Source organism: Puma concolor, chromosome C1 (genome assembly GCF_028749965.1).
Source record: "Puma concolor isolate L17-30 chromosome C1, mPumCon1.1.hap2, whole genome shotgun sequence".
Classification (NCBI taxonomy): Eukaryota; Metazoa; Chordata; class Mammalia; order Carnivora; family Felidae; genus Puma; species Puma concolor.
In genome coordinates, this window is record NC_141674.1 from 183,878,712 (window position 1) to 183,904,206 (window position 25,495).

At 38.8% G+C, this 25,495-nt stretch overlaps 1 protein-coding gene and 1 long non-coding RNA gene across 7 annotated transcripts in view; both read right to left on the reverse strand.

The window, feature by feature from the left end:
• HECW2 (HECT, C2 and WW domain containing E3 ubiquitin protein ligase 2) overlaps positions 1–25,495 on the reverse strand; it is a 369,345-nt gene that overhangs the window by 41,582 nt on the left and 302,268 nt on the right. For all 6 annotated transcript variants that reach the window (XM_086719188.1, XM_086719186.1, XM_086719189.1 and 3 more), the window contains 2 exons: positions 16,896–16,979; positions 11,505–11,614 (listed from right to left, as the gene is read on the reverse strand). In XM_086719188.1, the coding sequence (XP_086575314.1) occupies positions 11,505–11,614; positions 16,896–16,979 (194 nt within the window). The remainder of the gene's footprint in view (positions 1–11,504; positions 11,615–16,895; positions 16,980–25,495) is intronic.
• LOC147578606 (uncharacterized) lies at positions 96–7,984 on the reverse strand. Its single transcript, XR_015255411.1, has 2 exons — positions 5,885–7,984; positions 96–5,612 (listed from the first exon to the last, which is right to left on the reverse strand). It is a non-coding gene; the product is annotated as an uncharacterized LOC147578606 (long non-coding RNA).

The following is a 25,495-nucleotide window of genomic DNA, read 5'->3' on the forward strand; positions in this document are numbered from 1 at the left end:
GCAAACCATAAAAAGAGAAGGGTCCCGGTTTGTGCAATGTCCTGATGTATCACATCACCATGTAAAAACACTGCCAGGGGGATGAGAACACAGTCAACAAGTAAAAGGAGGCAATTCTTTCAGTGGCTTTGCTTCTCACTCACCTCTTCAAGCTGGAGGCTCTAACAGAGCTGAAGTAAAGTCTTAAGATATTTCTATGCGGCATTTTGGTTGAGAATAACAATTCTGTTTGCATAGTTACAATGTGTGACCATGTGTGTGTCAAATATGTTTCCCTCTTCAGTCCAAACTAATATGAGTCAAGCAGAGTTACTCATGTCTGATGGTAACTGTTCAGGGTGGAATATCTGCTTGCTGCTGAGATGATATCATGGCAATTATACAGGAAGTTACAATGTGAAAGTATGTGGTATATAAAGCAAGAACAGCGAGTTTCCAGACTTGCCCTATGAAAAACGTACAAAATGTCTTCTAGATAGGCACTATAACCGAAAATTACTTTAGACTTATAATTAACATACATTTTATACTGCAGGGTAAAATAATCTTGATATAAACACAGAATTCAGACATAACTGCAGAGTCACCATGTTTCCTGGCAAAGCAAAGAATAAATAATAATGCTATTTGTTACACTCCTAATATGTGCCAAGTGCTATGATCATCCACATCTGGGTGCCTCAGTGGCTCAGTTGGTTAAGCATCCGACTGGATTTCAGCTCAGGTCATAATCTCACAGTTCGTGAGACTGAGCCCCGTGTCGGGCTCTGTGCTATCAGAGCCTGCCTGGGATTTTCTCTCTCCCTCTCTCTCTCTCTGCCCTTCCCCCATGCGTGGGCTCAATCCCTCCCTCCCCCCCCTCAAAATAAATAAATAAACATTAAGAAAAATAAAGATGTTTCATATGTCATCCAATGGTAAGTCTCATTAAAATATAAGAGTAACACAGTGTGTTCCTCTTTTCGTAGAAAAATCTAGCTTTGTGCCACAGAGTGACTAACCAACAAGCTGGGACACAAAATTGATGATAAATATGAGAATCAGACGCAGAGCCATGACAAAAAATGCTGAACATTTCCATGAACTATTTCACAACACAACGAAAGGAACCAGAAAACAAAAATTGTGGAGTCTTGTGCAAGACATGCCATACAAACTCATTAAATATTTCTTTAATGAGTCAACTAAGTGATTACTATCCATTGCTAATACTATGTTAAGTTCAGCAACGTATGTACAGATGAGGAAGGTGGGGTTGCTGAAGTAGATATTTTGGTTAGGAAGACAGAAATAAAACACATCAGTTAGATAAATAATTAAGTCCTAAACCATGTGGTCAACAAACTATAAAGCATAGGAGACAAAACTATAGCCTTGGGGCTGTACCCAGCCCTAATGATCTATTTTTCTTGGCATATAATTGTTTTTAAAGATTTAAATGAACTACCAACATTTAAATATTAGGAGATTTCAAGTAAAAAACAAACAAACCAGAAAACAGCTTTTCTCTTGAAAATTATTGGGGAATTCTTTCAACAACTGGCCTGCATTTTCCTTCAGGCCAAGGTGGCCAGCTGCTCCATTAAATGAAGACTGTGCCACAGCCGTTCAATGATCTTGATTGCCTGGCTCCCCCCAGTATTTGCATTTGGGATCAGTGTTACAGAAAAGTGATAGTAGGGGAGGGTAAGCAGAGATCAAGATGGAAAAGATCACCAAAAGGAGGCTTTATTGGAGCCAGGCCTCGTAAACACAAGAGAATCTGTATCTTACGCTGGGGCAGGGCAGCGAGAGCTGGGAGAAGCCCCACATGCATGTTTGAAAGATGATCGAGGAGACCCTACTAACTCAGGGCACAGGGGAGTGTGCGGAGTAACTGGGACATTTAATCAGATAGTTGGAGCCAAATTATGTGAGGAAATTTTTAAAAACCTAGCTGAGGGGTTTGGGCAGGATGCAGTGAGCGGTGGGAGGACTTTAGAGATTTCTGAGCTAGGGAGGAACATAACACATGGTGTATTTTTTTTTTAACGTTTATGTATTTATTATGAGCGAGTGGGGGAGGGGCAGAGAGAGAGGGGGAGAGAGAGAATCCCAAGCAGGCTCAGTGCTGTCAGCACAGAGCCCCACGTGGGGCTCAATCTCACGAACGATGAGGTCGTGACCTGAGCCAAAGTCAAGAGTTGGACGCTTAACTGACTGAGGCACCCAGGCGCCCCAACACATGGTGGTTTTTCAGCAACGGTTTTCAGAATGTGTTGAGTGGATTCAGGGTGGGAAGGAGGGGAGGAATCCAAAGGGAGGGGACCCAGTTAGGAGTCACTGCAGCCATGGAGGCCTGAGGGCAGTGTGGTGACTCACTGAAACGTTTACAGTGTAAAATAAGAATTGCCAACAGATAGTAAGGAAGAAAAATAGGAAGCTCTGATGGTAACACGGTCAAGTTTTTAAACAATAAGAGTAACTGTCGTTTGTTAAGTGCCTGCTATGCATTAGAAACCACGCACTTTACAGAGAGGATCTTGGGAAACACAAATTTATGAAGCAGACATTATTATTATCACCATCATCACCACTTTGTAACTAAGGAAACTGAAGTCATATGCCAGTGAATGGTAGGTTTGGGATTTGAGCCAGGTCCATCTGACGCTAAAAGAAGTGTGGAAAATGCTAGTAGACAGAGGCACATGAAGCTTTATACATGTTGTGCTGGAGACGAGAGCTGTTCAGGGTGGGTATCCTCCATAGGCACTTGAAAAGGCAGTACTGGAGTTCCGGCAGGAGACCAGGCCCACACCCGTGCATTAAATGAGTTCGTGTACATAAGGCACTTTCTGAGGTTCCTTTGCATAGGTGTTAGCTGTTACTGATATTATCTGCATAGAAGTAAATACTAAAGACATGGGGAAATGTGTTAGGGTGCTAAGAATGGATTTTTAAAAAATATTTTATTCTTAAGTAATCTCTATACCCAACATGGGACTCCTACCTACAACTCTGAGAACAAGAGTCACATGCTCCACCGACCTAGCCAGCCAGGCATCCCAAAAATGGATTTAAAAAAAAATTTTTTTTTTAACGTTTATTTATTTTTGAGACAGAGAAAGACAGAGCATGAATGGGGGAGGGTCAGAGAGAGAGAGGGAGACATAGAATCCGAAACAGGCTCCAGGCTCCGCGCTGTCAGCACAGAGCCCGACGCGGGGCTTGAACTCACAGACAGCAAGATCACGACCTGAGCCGAAGTCGGACGCTCAACCGACTGAGCCACCCAAGCGCCCCAAGAGTGGATTTTTAATAGAATTGGCTATCGATCAATGATTTGCCCACAGGTCCGTTGGCATGTTTATGAATCTTTTAGCCAGAGAGCTAATAACTGTGTCATAAAGGAAACAAATAAACTTGACCTTAAAAGCTCAAGGATACAGGTGAGGCTCCTCAGCAGTGCTTCTCAATCCTGACTGCATGTTGGAATCACTCAAGAAGCTTAAAAAAATCCCAATGTTCAGGCCACACCCAAGGCACGTTATATCAGAATCTGTGCGGCAGGACCCAGGCATAAGTGTTTTATGCAGACTCCAATTGTGCAGCCAAGGTTGAGACCCATTATCCCCTACAGGAAGGTCAAATGTAACCAATGAAACATCTGGGCAACATCCAGAGACCAACACAGAGGCAGTGCTTCCTGTGTATCCGAAAGGCACCGTTTGCAACATGAAGGAACATGATCTCCACCAGCTTAAGGCTGCTCTCTTGCATGGCTGGGGGACAGGGCAGTGTAGCACAGGGCCATTCAGGGATGGCATCATAAGGCTGTTGGTGCTGCAGTCTGAGAAACTGTAAGTTAGTAAACCCAGACAGTTCAGAAAGCAGCCGTCATGAATCAGCTTTCAAGAACACAATCATTAATAGGGAAGAGGAAAAAGAAAAACAAAAGACTGAATAAAAATCTTTCAGGACTCAAAAGAAACATGATTCTAAAGTTGGTTGCTTAAAATAAAAGCACACATACTATTGCTGTATAATTTGAGACGTTTAAAAGGATGTGGGAAATGCCATAATGCATTCCATCAATATCAATATGGACACTTAATAAAAATTAGCTCTGACTCCACTTACGCTCAGGTAAAGAGATTCAATTACAGAGACCCTGGAGACAGAAATTGTTAAATGCAAAAATTCTTTTGCTTAATAGTTCTATTATGAAAAAAAATCATTTATACATTACTTCATGGTTTAAAAATTACAATAAATTATGCTCCTGGCCCTTGTCAAGTTCTTAATGCAAGTCAGGTGTCACTGCCAAGAAATTCCAGGGCAGGAACGATGTTACTTCCACTTTAGAAATAAAAAATGATCTTGGAAGACTGAGTTAATAGAATTGTATGGGAACCATAACTGCCAGTAAAGTTCTAGGATACAATACTCCTATAGAGAGTAACTTTATGGTCTTTATGGTCTTAAAAAATAAAATCGGATACAAAAAAAAAAAACAATGTTGCATTTAGGAACTGATCAAATACATGACTGACTTCATGGATAGGCAGCATTATGTTAATTATTTGCAGGAACAAATTTCAGTAACAGATATTAGTTTTTTTTTCTTTATCATTGCTAGGCAGACCTAAAGTACTTCTATAAAGTATGATACTATTTCCATTTATCATTACAAAATTGCTTAATCATGTACAAACTAAAGAATTCTACCTGACAAAATACTTCAGGTGATAGCATTAGTATTTTGGCATCAAACCGCTAGGAAGTCTGGGTCTTTTGGATTCCAGGTGTGCCAGGATCCCAGATTGCTTTGATGACTAGCACTCACCATGCACTGGATGGGATGGGGCTTGGTCTAATCCAGCTTGGCTCTGGGTGTGTACTGGAATGGATCAATAGTCCATTTCTTTCCTGGCTCACTTTCTAAAAAAAGTCTCTATGACTTTTTAAAAAATTTATTATTATTATTATTATCATTATCATCATCATTATTTTATAATTCCTTGTTAGTGAATGAGAACAAACCATCAAGTGTTACAATAATTTCTGGAAAACTCCACCTTCTGGAACATGGCTCAACAATGACAATTAACGTGAAAAAACATCTCCAAATGGCTGCCACAAAGCAGAAGCACTGAAGTCCTTGCATTTTTGCTTTACTGTCTAAGAGCAATAAAAGGCCCTAGATCACTGTTTTGAGTTTGCTGGTGCTTTGTATTTACACACTATTTTTAAAAACCAACCTGATAAGCTGATTTTTTAATCCTTGAAAATCAGAAGCTATTTATTTATTTATTTATTTATTTAAAAATTTATTCATTTATTTTGAGAGAGAGAGAGCGCAAATGGGAGCGGGGCAGAGAGAGAGGGGAAGAGAGAATCCTAAGCAGATTCTGCATTGTCAGCACGGAGCCCGATGTGGGGCTCAAGATCATGACCTGAGCCGAAGTGGGATGCTTAACTGACTGAGCCACCCATGTACTCCAGAAGAAATTTATGAAAAGGCAAAGCTGTAGGGAATGCCAGTAACAGGTATTCTCTTACAGCATTAGGGGTTGGGGACAGGAGAGACTAATAACAATAGAACAAACATAAAAACACCCATATAGGGGTGCCTGGGTGGCGCAGTCGGTTAAGTGGCCGACTTCAGCCAGGTCACGATCTCGCGGTCCGTGAGTTCGAGCCCCGCGTCAGGCTCTGGGCTGATGGCTCGGAGCCTGGAGCCTGTTTCCGATTCTGTGTCTCCCTCTCTCTCTGCCCCTCCCCCGTTCATGCTCTGTCTCTCTCTGTCCCAAAAATAAATAAATAAACGTTGAAAAAAAATTTTTTTTAAAATAAAAAAAAAACAAAAAAAACAAACAAAAAAAAACCACCCATATATTGTGACAGAGACCATATTTGGCTTTCCTTCAGTCTCTGGAATCACAACTCCTCTGTCTCCACCCATCCAAGGACCATCCTTTGTCTGTAGTGTTTGGTTCCTAGTACATCTTTGTAGGGCTGAGCAAAGAGAAAGAATACTTTCTAAAAACAAGTACAGTTGACCCCTGAACAACACAGATTTATAACTGGATCCACTTATATGTGGATTTTTTTCAATAAATACAGTACAGAACTGTAGTATTTTCTCTTCCTTATGATTTTCTTAATAACATTTTCTTTTTTCTAGCTTACTTTAGCATAAGAATGTAGGACATAATACATACAGCATATAAACTACGTGTTAATTGACTGTATGTTATGGGTAAGACTTCCTGGAAACAGTAGGCTATTAGTAGTTAAGTTTTGGGGGAAGTCAAAGTCATATGCAGATTTTTTTACCTCACAGCGGGGTCAGTGCCTGGAGCCCACAGAGTTCAAAGGCATAAAGCTACTTCAGGCTGTGGGCAAGATGGAGGAAGAGTGGAAAGAAGGGAGGAAAAGAGAGAAAGAAAGAGAAAAGAGCAGGAGATAAATAGCAGCCAAGATGCTAAGACTCCTGGAGGGAGAGAGAGAGGAAAAGAGGGTCCTAGTGCAGCGGGGGCGGGGGGGGGGGGGGGGGGGGGAGGCGGGGAATAACTCCCTCTCAAAGCCATGCCTTCAAGACAACCTTCAGCAAAGAACCACCGTGGCTCTTCAGAGCTCTCTGGTCTGTTTGTGTTGAGTGTGACCTGGCCTAGCTTCCAGACAGTCCGGTTTTAGTCAAGTAATAACAGCTCTGTACGATGATGCCCCTGAACCACGAAATATCCTCAATGTACTGGATATGGGGAAGCAGAAAGAAATACAAAGTATTTATGAAAGAGTTTCAGCAAATGGTGGGTTAAACAAATTCTCTGACACTTAATCATAACTTTGGTTACGTGGAAAATTCACATAAGTAAGCACATCTTCAATAATATTAGATAGATTAGGTGTTATTGAATTTAAATTCCTAGAAATGTAGAGTTACAAAAGGTCCTTAAATAAACTTCTGGGTCCCATATTTGGCATAATGAACTATATGGTGTTTGGAAAGATTTTTCCCTTCTGGCATAGCTAAGGTCGGGACTGGCATTATAACGGTCCTAGAAAAACAAACCTTCACATTCCGAAATTTTGACAAATTGTAGGTGAGCACTCTAACAGCTGCAAAAAGCAGCGAGTCAAAGTTTCCGAAGCCCCTCTCTCTTCTGCACTTGAAAAGACATGTAAATAGGCTCAAAATGAGGAAAAGTGTGGAAAGTTTACCAGATCCCGAGGCGTTCTGAAAGAAGATCATTCAAATTTATTATTGTCATAATTTTCAGAATATTATCCTCATACTAAAAGAGATGAAATTCTAGTCACAAGAAGGACGAAGAGACCGCTTAAAAAAAATCTGTTTGAAATGTGTCTCACAAAAAAACTTCAGGAAAGTGGTAGAAGGAGAGGCTATTTTACTCAAAAAGTCAGAAGATTCCTCCACAGGGTAAATGAGGCTAGCTAGTCTTGGCCTTGCAATATCATGTGGAATTAGTTACAGTAATGTCCACTGATACCAGGCAGTTCATCCCAATTTCAAGATCAAATGAAGCCCCCTGAAACTGAGTAGGCCAAAAATGTGGAGATGATTCTCCCTGAAAATTAAAACCACCACAAACACTGCTAGCAATTTAGATATATTTGGGTTCCGTATCTTTGGAAATCGTTTGACTCAAACTGTGCTTCCAGAATGCATCTTTACCACCACCATGGATGACTCGTGTACATTTGTGACGCTAAATGAAAAGGAGCGAAGTCAGTCACCATTTAGAATGTTCATACGGTCTCAAAGAATGCCCAGCCAGTCTCCAAGAGCACATGCCTCTGCAGGGATCCGGAAGGGACAGAATCTGTTGATCCACCTTTTTCTTGGGGAGGATGGGCTGAAGAAAAGCCCTTGGGAAGGAGAGCCTTGACTGGAATGAGCAATAATCCATACAGCTTTTCTTTTCTCTTTTCTTTTCCTTTCTTTTTTCTTTTCTTTCCTTTTCTTTATTCTTTTCCTTTCCTTTCTTTTCTTTTCTTTTTTCTTTTCCTTTCTTTTCTTTTCTTTTTCATTTATAAATGTTTATTTATTTTTGAGAGAGAGAGAGAGAGAAAGACAGAGTGCGTGTGTGTTAAGGAGAGTGTGCACATGAGCGGGGGAGGGGCAGAGAGAGAATCCCAAGCAGGCACTGTCAATGTAGTGCAGCCCGATGCAGGACTCCATCTCACGACGGTGACATCATGACCTGAGCCTAAATCAGGAGTTGGATGCTTAACCCACTGAGCCACCCAGACGCCCCACACCTTCATTTCTTTAACCACAAAGCATCAGGTAAAGGGACGACCCATTTAAACTCCATCATAATTCCTAGCTAAGATAAAGACCAGTCAGAACAATTAAATACCTAGGCAGCTAGCTGTGCAAATCAGGGAGAAATGAATTCATATTTCCCAGTTACTAATGGTTTAAACATGGACAAACTACACTTCTCAGGATCAGATTTCCAGAAAGAAAGCAAAAGGGGATAAATTACCAGTTATCGGATAATTGTTATGTTGCAGGCACCAGACAAGGTGTTCTCCTCCAAGTAACCATGGGAGGTGTTTGCTATTATTCCCATTTTATAGAAAAATAAAGTCAAGTTCAGGGAAGGAAGTAAACTGTCCAAAGTCACACACAGTAATGATTGAGGCCAGCTATACATTCCATCGATTGTTCCCCTACACCTTTAAACTTACTTGAAGTGTCAGATACTTATTTCTTCTCATCCTGGATCATCAAAATAGGTGACCCTACTTTGTTCCAAAGTTGGCCTTCACTTTTGTCTCCGGCATCCTGCCTTCCCATGGGTCTCTTGTATGATCGCTGCTCCAACAAACTAGTTTCCTTCCACCCACATCTTCTGACCTCTGCACACACACATGCTCAACTTCTCCATCCTAAAACCTCTTCCTTAACCCATCTTCTCCTTCTAAGTACTGTCCTATTTTCCTTTTTTCTTACCCACCTACTTCATGAAAGAATATTCTATACTCTTGGTTTCTCCTTTACATCCTATATCATTCTGCAACTGGCCACAGTAGAGTTTATAACCTCTGATGTCATAGAAATTGCTCTGGCGAAGGACATTTATAACTTCATGACTTTCAAATCCAATGGCCTCTTCTCAGGCCTTATCCTTCTTGAATGCTTTGAGGATTTGGCCACACTCTCTATTCCTTGAAGCCTGGCTTTCCTGAAAAGACTTTCCTAATTCTCTTCCAAAATCCATTGGCTCTCTTTCCTTCATTTGCTCCTCCATCTCAGCCCATCCCTTAAATACTGGAGTTCCTCAATGTTACCATCCTCTGGTTTCTCTTCTTTCCATGAGCTTGTCCTCCTTAGTTCCTCTAATTTGCCTTGGGCTTCAACTGCCACCAGCATATGTATATGCCTGGCCACCAACCTCTCCTGAGCTCCACGATTATCTTTTCCAGACATCTTTGGTATCTCTAGTTGGATGGCTCAGAGATTCCTCAACAAACCATGTCCAAAACTAAACTCATCTAACCTCTCCCTTCCAGTCTAATCTTTTTCCTTTCCTTGGCCAATAGTTTGCCATCTGCCTAGTAGTCTCGGTGGCGGAGACTCAAAGTCCTCGTGTCTAGATCTCCTACATATCCTTTGAACTAATTTCTGTTTCTCCATCACCTCTAATCCAGCCCTTTAGCAGGTCACCCGGGTTAATGCAACAGCCTCCCAAGTGGTTTCTTAGACTCCATTCTCTTGTTTTCTTTTAAATGTTTGTTTGTTTATCTATCTATTTTTTGAGAGAGAGACAGAGCGTAAGCAGAGGAGGGGCAGAGAGAGAGGGAGACAGAATCTGAAGCGGCCTCCAGGCACTGAGCTGTCAGCACAGAGCCCGACACGGGTCTCAAATCCACAACCCATGAGATCATGACTGGAGCCGAAGTCAGATGCTTAACCGACTGAGCCACCCAGGCGCCCCACCATTCTCTTGTCTTCTAATCCAGCCTCCAAATTGCTACCAAACTGATCTTTGTATAACAGGATATTCCTCTGTTTATAAATTTTCAGTCGCTCCATATGGACTACAAAATAAAGCTTCAATGACCAACTAGCCCTGGCCTATCTTTCCAACCTGAGCTTTGAGAACTTGCTCTTACTTGTATCTGTTAATGGCTTAAACTACTTCCATGCTTCTGAGACTCAGCTTACGCTCCTCATTCACCCAGAACACCTTCCTTCCTTTGGCTCGCCTTCATCACCCTTCAAGGCTTGCTCATACCTGTTGTCTTCATCTTTCCCCAAACACCCGCTCCCAGTCTTGAAGGAAAAAACCATTCCCGTATCTGTGTTCCCAAACTTCTCTTCATTACAGAACTAACCACAGGGCTTTACAGAGTTATTTGTGGACTCAGTGCCCCACCACCAATCCTTCAAAGGCTGAGATGGTATTATTCATCTTTGTAGCACCAGAGTCTAATTCCTTGCTTGGATCATAGTTGGATGCTCAATAAATCTGTGTTAAAGAACAAATTAATAGACCTTTTCCTGTTTGTGGTATTCAATTAGGCAGTAGCTTCATTATCATAGGATTTATGAAAACATGTCATATATCAAAGACCATAGAGTAGCTTCTAGGGACACATATGGAGGTTGTATTTCTATTAAAACAGTTTTAAATTCTGATAGCTATTAAAGTGTAAACAATACACGGCCTATAATAAAAATAAATACAGCTGATGTTCTGTCAACATGATGACTACTTTCCTTTAAAAAACTCATTTCCTAAACTGCACTTTCTACCATCCATTCATCCATACATCCATTTACTGCTTAATTCATACCATACCTCTTTCAAAAAAGAATCTGAACTTAAAAATTTTAGTTTGTTGGGAGCCTGGATGGCTCAGTTGGTTAAGCTTCTGACTCTTGATCTCGGCTCAGGTCATGATCTTTTTCTGCCCCTCCCCTGCTTGTGTGTGCGCTTTCTCTCTCAAAGTAAATGAATAAACTTAAAAATTTTATAAAAATTTTAGTTTATTTTCTCTAGCAATATGTTCTATCTACCCATGTGTCTCTAGTCTTCCTATCTAATGCAGTTAGTGATTATTGCAGGAAAAAACTATCCAAGTCCATTCAACTAATTTTAATCCTGTATTATTTCTTGAAAGTAGAGATTTCTTTTTTATTGGAATAAGATTTCTAACTAGGACGTTTTAAATCCCAAAGCTAACATAACACTTTGTGTCCTGATATGTTCCAATATATATTAGGCACTACATGATATAATGAAAAGTAAATCCTGTATCTGAGTATATCATACTGCTAACATTTATCCTCCTATTTCGGAATGTCATTATTTTCCCGTCAAAATGAATTGCCATGGAAACAAGCCGTGGCACACAATGTGCATTTGTGCTACCACTAAAGATACGCCCAAAGTGTTCCCTTACTGTCCTTTACAAAGGGCAGAAGGTCTGACTTTAGGGTGCACTTCTCAGAGGATTCACCATGAGCAGCAGGTGGGACTCACCTGGTGAGTTCTGGGGAGAGGACACGGGGGAGCCACGTGGGGACTGACAGTAGCTGGGGTGAAGTAAGGCATGTGGAGGCACATAAGACATTATCTCTTCTTCAAATAAACTGGGGAAAGACAAGAAACAAAATGCATACTTTAGCCAAATAGGTGGGGAGAAGCCTCATTCGACATGAGTAAGACAGTCAATTTCTCACTCTGAGGTCCAGTTCACATTCCAGAGGGAGCGCTTGTCCTCCTCCTGTAGGTAATTCTTGGGACAAACAGCCGTCTGTTGCAACTTCTGTGAAACCTGTGATTATTTGCCTATTTTCCTACCAACTTTGGACAAGATTTTTTTTCCTTTTTTTCAAGTTTTTATTTAAATTCTAGTTAGTTACCATGCAGTGCAATATTAGTTTCAGGTGTAGAATTTAGTGATTCATCACTTACATGTAATACCCAGTGCCCATCATAACAAGTACCCTTAATCCCCATCACCTATTTGGCCCATCCCTGCCCACCTCCCTCCAGCAACCCTCAGTTTGTTCTCTATAGTTAAGAGTCTGTTTTCCGGTTTGCCTCTCTTTTTTCCCATGTTCATCTGTTTTGTTTCTTAAATTCCATATACGAGTACAATCATATAGTGTTTGTCTTTCCCTAGAACAACTATTTGTTGTTCCCCTAGATTTCTATTTTGCCACTTTAATATGTGAGTCTGAATTTCCATGTTGGCTTGATCACAGTACCTAGGTTTTTAGATTTAAGAATAAGATTCAAACACAGCAGACAATGTTTATTGAGAACTCATAACAGAAGCTCAGAATATATTCTCCACCTTCATTCTAAAAAATATACAACCGGGTCTCAATGTGCAAAGGGTTCAGGATTTAACTGGACAATTAAAAGCCAAATAAAACAAAACGCCTCCTAAATAATTACAACTCCTAAATAACTAGCTCCCTTATTTACTCGGGCTTCACAATGTTTTTTAAATGTGAGGATTTTGATTTTAGATTATTCAGTCCAGTGTCTTTTGTCTCCCTATTGAAATTTTTCTTTCTAGGACTCTCCTAAAAGATATTAACCAGGGACATGAGATCTTAGAATGACAGACTTTTCATTAAATATTCTGATAAAAATACTACCAACTGCACTAAGCTCTTGACAGTTGATGAAGTAGAATTAAAATAATAATAAAAGTAAGAGCCCTGGTGTTTTTTAATTAAGAGGTAGAAGCAGGTTTTCGTCCCACTTGGCCAAATCTAGAAACCTGTTACCTGTTTTCAGAAAACACTCAGAAAAAAAGGAGCACCAGTTGAATCACTCAGAGATTAAGGAAAAGACTCTCAAGGGTTATAAGCACTGGTTCTCAACTGAGGCAGTTTTGCACTCCTCTCATAGCATTTGGGGACTCTGGGCAATGTCGGAGGACATTTTTGGTTGTCATAATTGGGAAAGGGTACGTTTTTGGTATCTAGTGGGCAGAGGCCAGCATGCTGATAAACATCTTGTAAAACACAGAATAGTTCCTTGCAACAAAGGTGTATCCAGACCAAAATGGCAATACTTTTGAGGCTGAGAAATCCAGGGTTATAGCAACGCAATAACAACTTGATGATTCTTGTGCTGGTTCTTCATTCACATGCACACGTCTGCCACGCTGCTGTAGCAAATTTTTAGACATGATATTATTTTTTAAAGCCATCTTTCCACTTTTAAACTACAAAAGTCAAAAGTTTTGGAAACAGAAGCAGGAATTAATCATATGTATAGTACCAAATTGAGCCCCGAAAAGGTCCTTTTTCTTTGTCAATAAATCAATGACCATTGAAATAATGTGAATTTTAAGTTAATTGAAGGGAAAGTCCCATGTAACAGTTGATCCCACAAAGGTCGGTAAACCTATAACTAGATTAACTGAAGAGCAAGAATTAACACACTCTCCTCGGATGCCTATACCTGTGTCCTTTTGCTCCATTTATCATTTCCTTTAAATACAATCAATACTTTGATATCTTTTATATTGATAGAAATATTTTTATTAGAAAATTTAATACATAAGAGATAGAGAGTAATATAAAAACACTTGAGAGATATCATCCAGGATTCACAAATGTTATCACTATTATTTTTGCTTCAGAAAAACACACATGCATACTTACAGACCTTTATAAATCTGCATATATATGCATGTATAATCTGTATGTGTATAGTGTGTAAGTGAAGCCCCTCTTGTCCTCCTCTATCAGGACTTTAACAAGGTATCCTCCTTCCATAGTTTTATATTTATAACATATATCCATAGGTGAATATAGTTTTGCCTTATGCACTGCTAAAAAACTACATAAGGGCTATGTAAGTATATAACATTCTTGAACTTATGTCGACACATAAGTATCTAGTTTATGACTTTTACCTGCTATGCAGGAGTCCATTCTATGAACAAATCAATTTCTTTACCTGTCTCTTTTAACAAACATTTAATTTTTTTCAACTTTGTGCTTTTGTCAGTAACGGTGCAATGAGGATCCTGTGTTTCTTGCCCCATGAACCTGGAAGAATTTCTTAGTATAAATATGGTATGTATCTAAGAACAGAATTGCTCTGTCGTAACACGTATGCCTTTTTAACTACACAAGGCATTGTCAAATTGTACTCTGAAAAAGTTGCAGAAATTGTAATCCCACCAAGTCCAGACAGTAGTAGAGTCCCTAAATCTCACCTCATATATTATCCCACTTTTTGATTTTTTTTAATCCGATGGTGTGAAATACTATTTCATTACTGGAAATTGCATTTTATGATTGCTAGCATCTTTCTGTAAGTTTACTGGCTATTCTTACTTCAATTTTATGACATGCCTTTGTATACCCTCTGCCCATTTTTCTCTTGGGCTCTTTTCTTCTAAATTGATTTAAAGGCACTCTTTGTGCATTCATAATATCTTTGTTTTATGTGTTGTGAATATATTCTTTCAGGGTGTTACCTTTCATTATGCCTTATATATGGTATCCTTCATTATATAAAATTTAAAATTCTAATGCAGCTAAATTTATCAATCTGATAGAAGTACATTTTTTATAAGAGTTGAGTGAATGAAAGAATATATGAAATAGAATAATCATTAACAAATGCAGCAAGGTCGTTTACAAATTCCTGAGTTTTAGAACAGCTATTTTGGAAAATAACCTTACATGGGCTTATTTTGAATTGAATAATTTCCTAGAACTACGGCACGTCTACACTGCGGCTTGCCGATAATCAAGTCCATTTGTATGAGGAGTGATTTTCCTTTTTAAGAAATAGACACAATACAAAAATAGACACAGAGTCTTTCACTACATGTGCAACTAGCCCATTGCTGGAGTTTATAGTCACTGATTCAAACTACTCAAACTCCAAAGTAAAATGAAAAATAAAGAACTGAGGATATCTGAAAATGTTTTAGTAACTATTAAACATTATTTAAGTAGACACATGTAATAATTGTGTCACCATTTGTACAATTATTAAAATAATAAATTACATTTGATCATCTAAATGAAATAACTCTAGAATTGAATACATCATTTGCATGTAATTATAGAACAATTATTTAATAAGTGAATGTCTCATGCTTCTCCAAAGACCCATTAACTTCAAAGAACATGCTTATTTTCCAAATGGGGGAAAGTGTAGCCTTGCTCTTAATATGTGTTTATATATGTATGTATATACGTGTGTGTGTGTATGTAGATATACATATATAATATATGTATATATTGATATATGTATATATCAAATATAAACATACATCAGTTTTCAAATATTTTAAAATTCAACCACATACCACATAGAAACTCATGCAAACAGCAGTGTTTATTAAAGTACAAATATTCTAAGCTATATTGTAACTTAAAATATTTAGGACTATACCATCTAAAGATTATTTAACTAAGACAAGGTGAATAATAATCATGATTTCTGTTTTGTAATCATTTTTGTTTCTACTAATTCCAAAAGCAGAATTCTTTAGCGTAAATTAAAAGCTTTAGATGTCTAGAATGAAGCGAGAGTGTCATATCCTAGTCAGAATTTTGTAACAAAACTATTTTATCACCAACTAAACTATGGTAGAAACATCATGCCACATACTAATTGACCAACAGTCTGTTTTCAGAACTAGCTCATTCTGGCAGAGTCACAGTCATCTCTCAGACTGAGAAGCGACCCTGCCTCCCAACAGGTCTTGTTGAGAATCAGGTAAGGTGAAGTCTCTGGGGGACATGATTTGAATTATGCTCCAACTATCCAGTAAAGGAAAACAATTTTTTGACTTCAGTTTTACAAATAGGGCAACTACCACGTAGGCAGTTAGAAATGGTTAGGGTGTAGATCATCATGAATATCACAAAGGAGATCGTTAGTTAGCACTTTGGGATAAATAAAACACTGTGTGGTTGGTTCAGCATGATTTTCCCTTTAATTCTTTGGAAGTTACAGTGGTGAGTGTCTCGACTATTGGGTAGAGCAAGGTGTTCTTTTACTCTAGCCTCCTACATTTGTGGGATAATATTAAAAATGAAAACTCTTATGAAAACTTGCCAGTTTCCCTTCTAAACTCTCTAAAATTTAAAACCAAAGCTGATCTAACCATCAGGAAAGAAAATACAATAGGTTAATTTTTATTTTTTTTTAACGTTTATTTATTTTTGAGACAGAGAGAGACAGAATATGAATGGGTGAGGGTCAGAGAGAGAGGGAGACACAGAATCCGAAACAGGCTCCAGGCTCCGAACTGTCAGCACAGGGCCCGACGTGGGGCTGGAACTCATGGACCGGGAGATCATGGCCTGAGCTGAAGTCGGGCGCTTAACCGACTGAGCCACCCAGGAGCCCCACAATTGGTTAATTTTTTGAAGGGCCATCAAGTTGGCAGTGAGTACAGTCACCAAATTGCAACTTTCAGATCTAACTTCCAAAACCTAAACTCTCAAAATCACTTTAAAAAATCAGGACAAATCAGAAAAAGGAGAAAAGCATACTTTGCGGGAAAAAAAAATTGAAAGAAAATATAAATTCAACCTCTCTTCTACTCCAAAGGGGTAAAGCCCTGTATACCCTTCTGTTCCATTCTGTGAGGGGACATTTTATCCATCGGCCTCTACTAACCTTGCGCTTCTCCAGCACCACCTCATTTATCACCAGGGTAAAAGAATATACATCAAACAGATCTTAGGATAAGAAATGCAATCTGAAATGAATTATCACTAAACCAGCATGCTACATTTTCAACATGAGTATTCCACAAGTCTTTGAAAATAATGGAGACATTCTTAGGCTACAAATATTGGCATATTATTTTCTAAAATGCTCCACAGTATCTGATGACAGAAAGACTTTCTACTTCAAAAGCTGGTTACCTACCTCAGCAACATGACAAGGTCTGCATCACTTGAAAGACGCACCAATCCTGGGGTCCCTTCAGTTCGGATAAATTGGATCTTCTCCCTATGCAAGCAAAGAAACAGCTCAAAACATATGTGGTAGGCTTTTGAAACAAAACTGAGTGACTTAGGTACCATTTAAAAAATAGTAGCCACAACACACACACACACACACACACACACGTTATACAAACATATACAAATATTTATGCTATATGTTATGTAAACATATATATATAAGTATTATATATGTAAAACATTTATATATACAGTATCTATCATGTGGTATCTAATGCATAATACGGGAATCCACATCCAAGAGAGACATCGTCCTTGCTTTCAAGGAGGACCCAGTGAGCATCAACATCACCACGTCCTAATGCTGGAAAAAGCTTCCTTTATTGCTTTCATTCATTTTGCTGCCCATGTACTATTAGAGGTAGTGGTACCATCCAACCCAGTCTGCTTTGAGTTAAAGCCTGCTGTGGGCTTGAATCTGAGCAACTGTCTAGATCATTCAGGGTAATTCCCTGTTATTCCGAAAAGCGCGCGCGTGTGTGTAGGGATATTCATCTATTTTCCTGGGGGTATACCTCTAAATTATGTGTGATGAGCACATTCTTACTTGGAGACAGATAGTATCTATTTATTATATATTCAATATAAAGGCATATGGCTCTTTGAAATAACTGAAAAATCCAAAACACTTTTAGTTACTACAGTTGGTGCAACAGATTATGTGTATACCTGTGCAAATGTGTATATACTTATACTTACACATATCAAACATGACAATGTGAGCTATTTCTGCCATTATTTTATTACATATTATGTAAAAATGGCATGTTTTTCTTTTTGATGAGTCACCATATGCTACTATCTTCAATTCTTTATATGAATAAAATTTTAATACAAATTTTCCTGTTGCTTCCCTTCATTTACATGATACTATTTTATTTTTTTTTTTATTTTTTTTTTCAACGTTTATTTTATTTTTGGGACAGAGAGAGACAGAGCATGAACGGGGGAGGGGCAGAGAGAGAGGGAGACACAGAATCGGAAACAGGCTCCAGGCTCTGAGCCATCAGCCCAGAGCCTTGACGTGGGGCTCGAACTCACGGACCGCGAGATCGTGACCTGGCTGAAGTCGGACGCCTAACCGACTGCGCCACCCAGGCGCCCCCTACATGATACTATTTTAAAGCACACCGTATTAATTTGTATGAGGTAAAGAAAAAAAGCTACATTGGAGAAAAGTTGTCTTGGAGAAAAATGAACAATAACTTAATCCAAGAAATATTCTTATAAGGGTCAGTAAGAACATACTTTGATCCTGAACAATCAAAAGCTATCTCCAGTAAATCCACAGTTTATCTCCTTAGCCCGTCATCACAATGGATCAGGCAAACAAACAAACGAGAAAACAAACAGGGTGCACACTTTCCTTCCACTTCTTTAACTGGAGCTACACAGAGCAAGGTGAGTGATATGGACTGTGGCTTCCTGGGAACAAGGAAAAGATCACAGCTTCCTGAGTCACACGGATGACAGAGTGATGAAAGGGAAAGACACCGGAGGAAATACGCCAATTGGGAAACTTTTCATCACTTTTCAGATACTGTTAGACAGTGAAGGCAACTGGTCTGATTCTTTAAGCCAGAACATACCAGAGGCAAGCTGAGGCTAGTTTTCTACCAGGCCAGCTAATTTATGGCACTGACCAGCCAAGAGTCATATGCTTTCAGGAACACGACACTGGGGCTGTCTGTCATCTGGTGCACACTGTGCCACTAAGGACCTTCTTATACTAACATTCATTCTTTCACTTTTCTGAGGGTCTACTGCGTGCTGGGCCTGGTTATCACACACTAGGTATCCAATAGGGTCGGAGACCTAGTTCCTTCCTCAAAGAGTTCATGGAGCACTGGAAGAGAGAAAGCCAATTCTAGTATTATATGAAAATATTTAAATAGAATAGGGCCATTCCCTTCACTGGATTCTGTTTAAGCCTTATACCCACCCTTATCCCATAAAGTCCTTTCACATAAAAACAAAGAGGGCACTGGTTCACTGAACGTCAAGAAAGCACACGAAGGCTGAGGAAGAGAAGGTCGGCAGATAGCCTCAGAAATGTCTCCAATCTTTTCTAAGAAAAACAAAAACAAACGGGAACTACATCTTGGTTATTAGGTATTTGCCTGATATTCCATACCAGTATTTCTCAAACTGGCATCACTGTCTGCTAGAAATCTATAGACATCATCTCAAATTCTGGGGGAATTAAAAAATTCCACGTTTTCATATTGAGGATCAAAACTGCTACTATTTAGGCAGGCACGTTTTGGATAATCTGAATGACACTTATGACTGAATACTGCCATCTGACTTCAGTTCTCCTGTTTGCATTGACAAGACAGTTGTTGCTCCAAGATCAGAGAGGAAAGTGTTGGTGAGCAGGCCATGAGGTGGGCAGGGCCTTGGATGGTAAGTGTGGTAGGAGCAGTCCCCATCTACCACACACACACAATTCTCTTACCAATTAAAAAGGCAAAGCTTTTCTTTTGCAGTATTAATTTGCATACTGACATTGATGAACTGGGGCAAGGTTATGTATATATATAAATTGCTATAGGCTAAAGAAATAACAAAATAAATGGATTTGAAATTTTTTTTAATGTTTTTACTCATTTTTGAGAGAGAGAGGCACAGAGTGCAAGAGGGAGAGGGGCAGAGAGAGACAGGGAGACACAGAATTTGAAGCAGGCTCCAGGCTCTGAGCTGTCAGCATTGAGCCCAACGTGGGGCTCAAACTCATGCATGAATGGTGAGATCGTGACCTATGCCGAAGTCGGATGCTTAGCTGCCTGAGCCACCCACGTGCCCCTGATTTTGAAAGTAAATTATGCATTTAGGTTAACTAAAGCCTTAAAGATGTCACAGTTTATTATAAGAACAAGTTTTACAATACTTTTTTACAAATAGAAAAGTAGTGGTAGAATCATCACAGGGTTCATTTAAAAATATTTTTTTCTTTAGTATTGCAGTGGGGGGTATTAAATGAATTGGCTCATCAAAACAATGAATTAGTAGGTAAAAATAAAATTGGTAGGTAAATTAGGAGACAAAAATAAGCTATTGATTTAGAAAAATGATGGCGACAATATTGCCACAGATGCTCTTGGTGAACCATTAGATACAAAATGGAAAGAATCAAGTCAAACACAAGTGAAACAAAAAGCACAAATGTATCTTTCCACTGACCACGATCTCAATACTGGTAATTTGGATTCCAAACAACAAAATCTCACATTAATATGATTCAATTAAATGTTATTTTTTACAGTTTTTCCTTAATTTATATGTCTTTTGGTTTTATAGTTCATAAAAGTTGTAAGAAGTGTTTGCATATTTTATATTTGTGCACACTTACATTTCACTAAAATAAAAGGGATTAAAGTCAACATTGTAGATCTGCAATATTTTTCCTTTTAGAATGGAAAATAACAGTTTTGGCTCCTAACAATTTTCCATGAGTCCACTCAGTGACTAAAATAAACATAACAAGCTTGAGCAGTATTATTAAAGATACATATGACTCTGATTAGAAGGACATTTGAGAGCTATATTACTATATTCAAGTTTATTTTATCAATTTACAGAGTTAGAAGGAATCTGTCGCAGTCCTTTTCATTCCTATCTTCACTGAATTCATTCTAATGAAGAAATCCTATTCAATTTTCGTGGTTCCTAACGAGGATTAAGATAATACTCAAATAACACTTTCTATCTGACCCTCTCTGCATGGGTATGTTTCTCTCTGTGTGTCCTTTAGAATACGTTCCAGCACGTCCTCCAGTGTACTTTCTCACTGGGCCGGCCATTCACTTACAACATAAATTCCTTTTGAAACATGAGGGGGTTTTTTGAGAAAGAGAGAGAGGAGGGGGAGAGAGTGTGAGTTGGGGGGAGGGGCAGTAGGAGAGGGAGAGAGAGAACCCTAAGCAGGCTCTGTGCTGTCAGTGCCTGGGGCTTAGTCCCTTGACGGTGGGATTGTGACCTGAGCCGAAATCAAGAGTTGGATGCTTAACTGACTAAGCCACTCAGGCGCCCTGAAACATGAATTTCTTCAAAGTAAAAGCCGTTCCTCCTTTATTTTCATGTTCCCCAAGTACCTAGCATTGTGCTATGCACATAAGGAATGCTCAGTAAAACACAACCGGGCACAAGATTATAACAGAGTCGGCTCCTAACAAATTTCTCTGACTCCACTCAGTGTCTGAAATAAACTATCATTTTTTGTTGTGGTGCAGAAAAAGAGAAGCAGAGAGCTGACATCAGATTGTTTGCTAAAACAGACCCCCCCCCCCCCCCCCGCGAGGGAAGTGCAAAGGCAGATAAAGAGGCAATCTTTTAATACGAACATTTACGACTGTTCTAACAAGATACTAAACTGTACAGAGACAACACAGGAAAAGCTTGCTAGCTGTTGCTGTCTCTCAGTTAGACCTTTGTAACCACTTCCTCAAGTGCACAGAATCACCCCAGAAGATCAACGCTAGCAGAAGATCATTTGAGGACAATGAAACATAGTCTCAAGACCGGAATTCCCACAGAACATACTCTCATTGAAACCAACCAACATTTTTGGTGAAGTTAAAGAAGGGCACGTGACTAGAAACAATCAGAAGCAGCAATGCCTCGAAACCACAAAAACTCTCTGGACTGCAGACTCTGTACCCACATACCATTCAGTAACACCTTCAAAAATACATGGTCTAAAAACACTGCCTGAGGGCAATTTTAGAGAAATCCCATGATTTCTCTAATGGTGTAATGCCAAGAAAGGAGAATTAGCATCGACTATTTGATTGATTGTTCATACCCTTTACTATAGTCACAGGACATGGTCTGACTTGAAGGATAGAGCCACACAGTAGAAAGATCAATGTTTATTTCTACTTCCCATAAGATTTGGAAATGTAGGTCTGTTATGGTCACATGATTCTCACAAATAGAAACGGAATCAACCTGAAACCCAAAATAATTATCCCTATACCTGGGGAAAGCTAGACCAGCAGGGAGTAGATTTACTGGCTAGACCTCATAACCACACAAGAGTGATTATTCTCAACTCTTAATTCAGTTTTATGACACATAGATCCTTGCTCATAATGTAGTGTTGTACAAATACCAATACCAAAAATTTAATTGAATTTGTATTCAGAATATTCACTAATAAAATATCATTAAAAGGTTCTTTTTTAAATGAATATATTTGTCTCCAAATAAAATATCAGAACATATTATTTTGACTTTTATTTTAATGTCACATATATAAAAAGCTTCTTAGCATGAATACTGTCTTCTAATGAGAGCCCCTAGTAGGATATAGTAACCCGTGGAGGACAGTGCCCACTTGAAGGAGGTGGTACTGACTTATGGATGTTGAGTTTTCTAGCCAAGGAAATAAATCTTTTCTGAGGAAATAAAAAAAAAAAAAAAAAGGGAGAGGAAAAGTTGGTAGCATCGCATTTGCATGACAGATAAAGTTAGAGGGAGCAGTGACTTAAATACAGCAGTTGAAAGCTAAAGCCATATCCCATTGCATAGAAAACCATAGCCTTTCTACGATCAGATACGCAAGTGCAGTCTCAAGGAAGAGGAAACTACACATGGATACAAACTAAATAAACTGCTGGCCATTCTCTGGTTTAGGAGGAATCACAAGCAAACAGAAAAACACAAAGTAAATAGGTGTATCCATTTGACTCTCCCTCCGGCTAGCACTTTTCCTCATTATACTCATGGAGAGCATAAGAAGGGATATTGCTTTTAAGCAGCTGTGCCACAGATGAGGAAGCATACACACAGAAGGATGCTGGTATGGGGAAGCCTCGCTTGGAATATGAATATAAGGCCCACTGTTACCTTTGACACACAATTACACAGTGGCTCTATCCCATGCATAAATCTTTTATTAAAGGTATCACTGAAACACGAGATTAAAGAGCCCCAACTGTTTCCCCACCCCTGCGTTTGTGGGAATGCGTCTTACGATGCAGTTTCTCACTATAAAAGCAGAATGTTCTCTTACATATACGAACTTCCCCATTATGTTGTTGTGATAAGCAGGATGCTTAACTACCACAAACTTTTCAGAAAATAAAAGTGCACCATGACACACACTCTAAGAGGAACAGCATTATCTCACTGATTTATGTCCCTGCTTCCTTCTACTTGTCATGACAGCATAAGCTTTCTATGATCAGATTCTGTAAATAGTTTCAGAAAGCCTAAGTAGAAACTTGTAAGTACTTTGGAATAAAGCGGAAACTTATCTCAAAACCTATCAAATAACTTCTTGCCATTAGATCACCCTGTGAGAGCTACGTTAAAAGAATGGGCTCAGCTGAAGACCCTGGGTGTCACTAAAAAAGAAAAATCCTTGCCGATCTTTAGGAGATTAGAGACTCTTAAGACTTTGAAAAGCAGAAAGAAAGACAAAAACAAAACTGAAAGATACCAACTGGGGCCCAGCAGTTTTCCCTCTGTCAGGGTCTATTAAGGTTCTGTCAAATCACTGGAGACAACGATGCTGTTAGATGTGCTGTTCAGGTAGATTAAATCTTCTGATATCTCCCATGGTGGAAATGTAAAGATATGTTAAACTGCTGTAAATAATAATGTGGAGAGCAGAGTAAAAGTAGAAACCTTGGGCTTCCTCTTTCTTGTTTTTTTTTTGTTTTTTTTTTTTTTTTGGGGAGGGGGTACTTTGACAGGAATAGATACTGACTAGAAGTATGTCTATGCAGTGGGACTAGAGCTGGTGGGAAAGAAAGAAAACCGAGTTCTCCTTATTTTGTGGTTAGCAAAAGAGGAGAGATTTGTTTTTTTGTTTTGCTTTGTGGTCCGGAATCTAAGATCTCTCATTAGACAACTGAGGAGTTTATTTATGCAATTTTGCTAACTAAAACTTCTTACACAAGATGCTCCAGTGGACCATGGATTACTGAGTAGATGCTATAGTACACGAATATGCAAAATGACAGCTCGTCTAATTTTTATGACTTTCTTGTGATTGGGAACAGCATGCTTGTCAGGTTGGGAAAAGCACTGAGACTTGAGTTAGATGTTAACTAATGTGAAACTGGGATTTCTGTTTGTTTGTAAGCGATGTTTATACTCCTACTTGAAATTACATGTAGCCTTTAGAAACTCTGGAAGCTAATGACATCTTTAAAGCTATAAGAGACTGACAGGAGATGGGGGGGGCAAAATGGGCAGAGGGGGTCATACAAACTTCCAGTTATAAAATAAGTAAGTTATAGGGATGTAATGTACAGCATGGCAACTAAAGTTAATAATACTATAACGCATATTGGGAAGTTGTTAAAAGGAGATCTTAAAACTTCTCATCGTAAGAAAAAAATCTATAATAATGTGTGCTGATGGACCTTAACTAGGCTTATTGTGGTGATCATTTTACAATATATACAAATATTAAATCATTATTTTGTATTTCTGAAGCTAATATAATATTGTATATCAATGATACCTCAACAAAAGATATGAGAGACTAAGAACATAATAAGAAGAATATTTGACAATTTATTTTCAAATCAACAAGAAAATCTCTATCCCCATCTATCTGTGTATCTATGTATCTATCTATCTACATTCACTATATGCCAAGTAATATTCTTGATATTTAAACAATAAGGAGGAGAAATAATGAGTTGAAGAAGATCCATATTTGTAAGAAACTTATAGTCTAGTTGAAAAAAAAAGCATAAGGATTTGAAAAGTCAAATTACAGCATGAAAGTCACATAAACAAAATAGTATAAAGGACAATGTGATACGCTACATAATTAATTATGAAATTAGTGTCGAGAACAGAGGTTATTACACCTGAATGTGCCACTGGAGTCATATGGAGAAGTTTTAAGATATTAAATGCTTCAGCTCTCCCACAGACCTCCTGAATTAAATTTCTGGACAAGTTGTAGGAGGGTAGGGGGTTAAATTCAGAGAAGGGAGAAGAGTTAGGGGAGAGAAGACCTGGCATTTTGTACTTTACAAAGCTCCCCAGGTGATTCTGATGAAAAAAGCTTGATACAACTAAATACAGTAGTTTTAGAGAATCACGGCTGTGGGCCAAGATGGCACCACTGGACAAAAACATATTTCTACCAGTAAAGGTAGCATATAAACCAAATGAGCTTTGAGTTATGTCACATTTTCAGCAGAAACTCACATCTTTTCCCATCTCCACTGATGCTTACCACACCAAGGTTGAGGAACACTAGTCTAGATCTTGAGAGTAAGAGCTCACAGTGGAGCTGAGAGGCTTCAAGAAGAGGTAGTTTGCATTGAGTTTTATGAGAAAGATTTTTCTTGTCAAACACACAAGAGAAAAACTTTCCAGGAACAGGAACAGCATGTATTCAGGAAAGTAAAACTGGACTTAAGTGTGATGCATTGAATAGCTATTTAGAATAGAGGGGTCATGCAGGGGAATACTGGACAGTGAGGGGATCAGATTCCTTCCTTGGGTTCCACTGTGTTTTTATTATGAAAA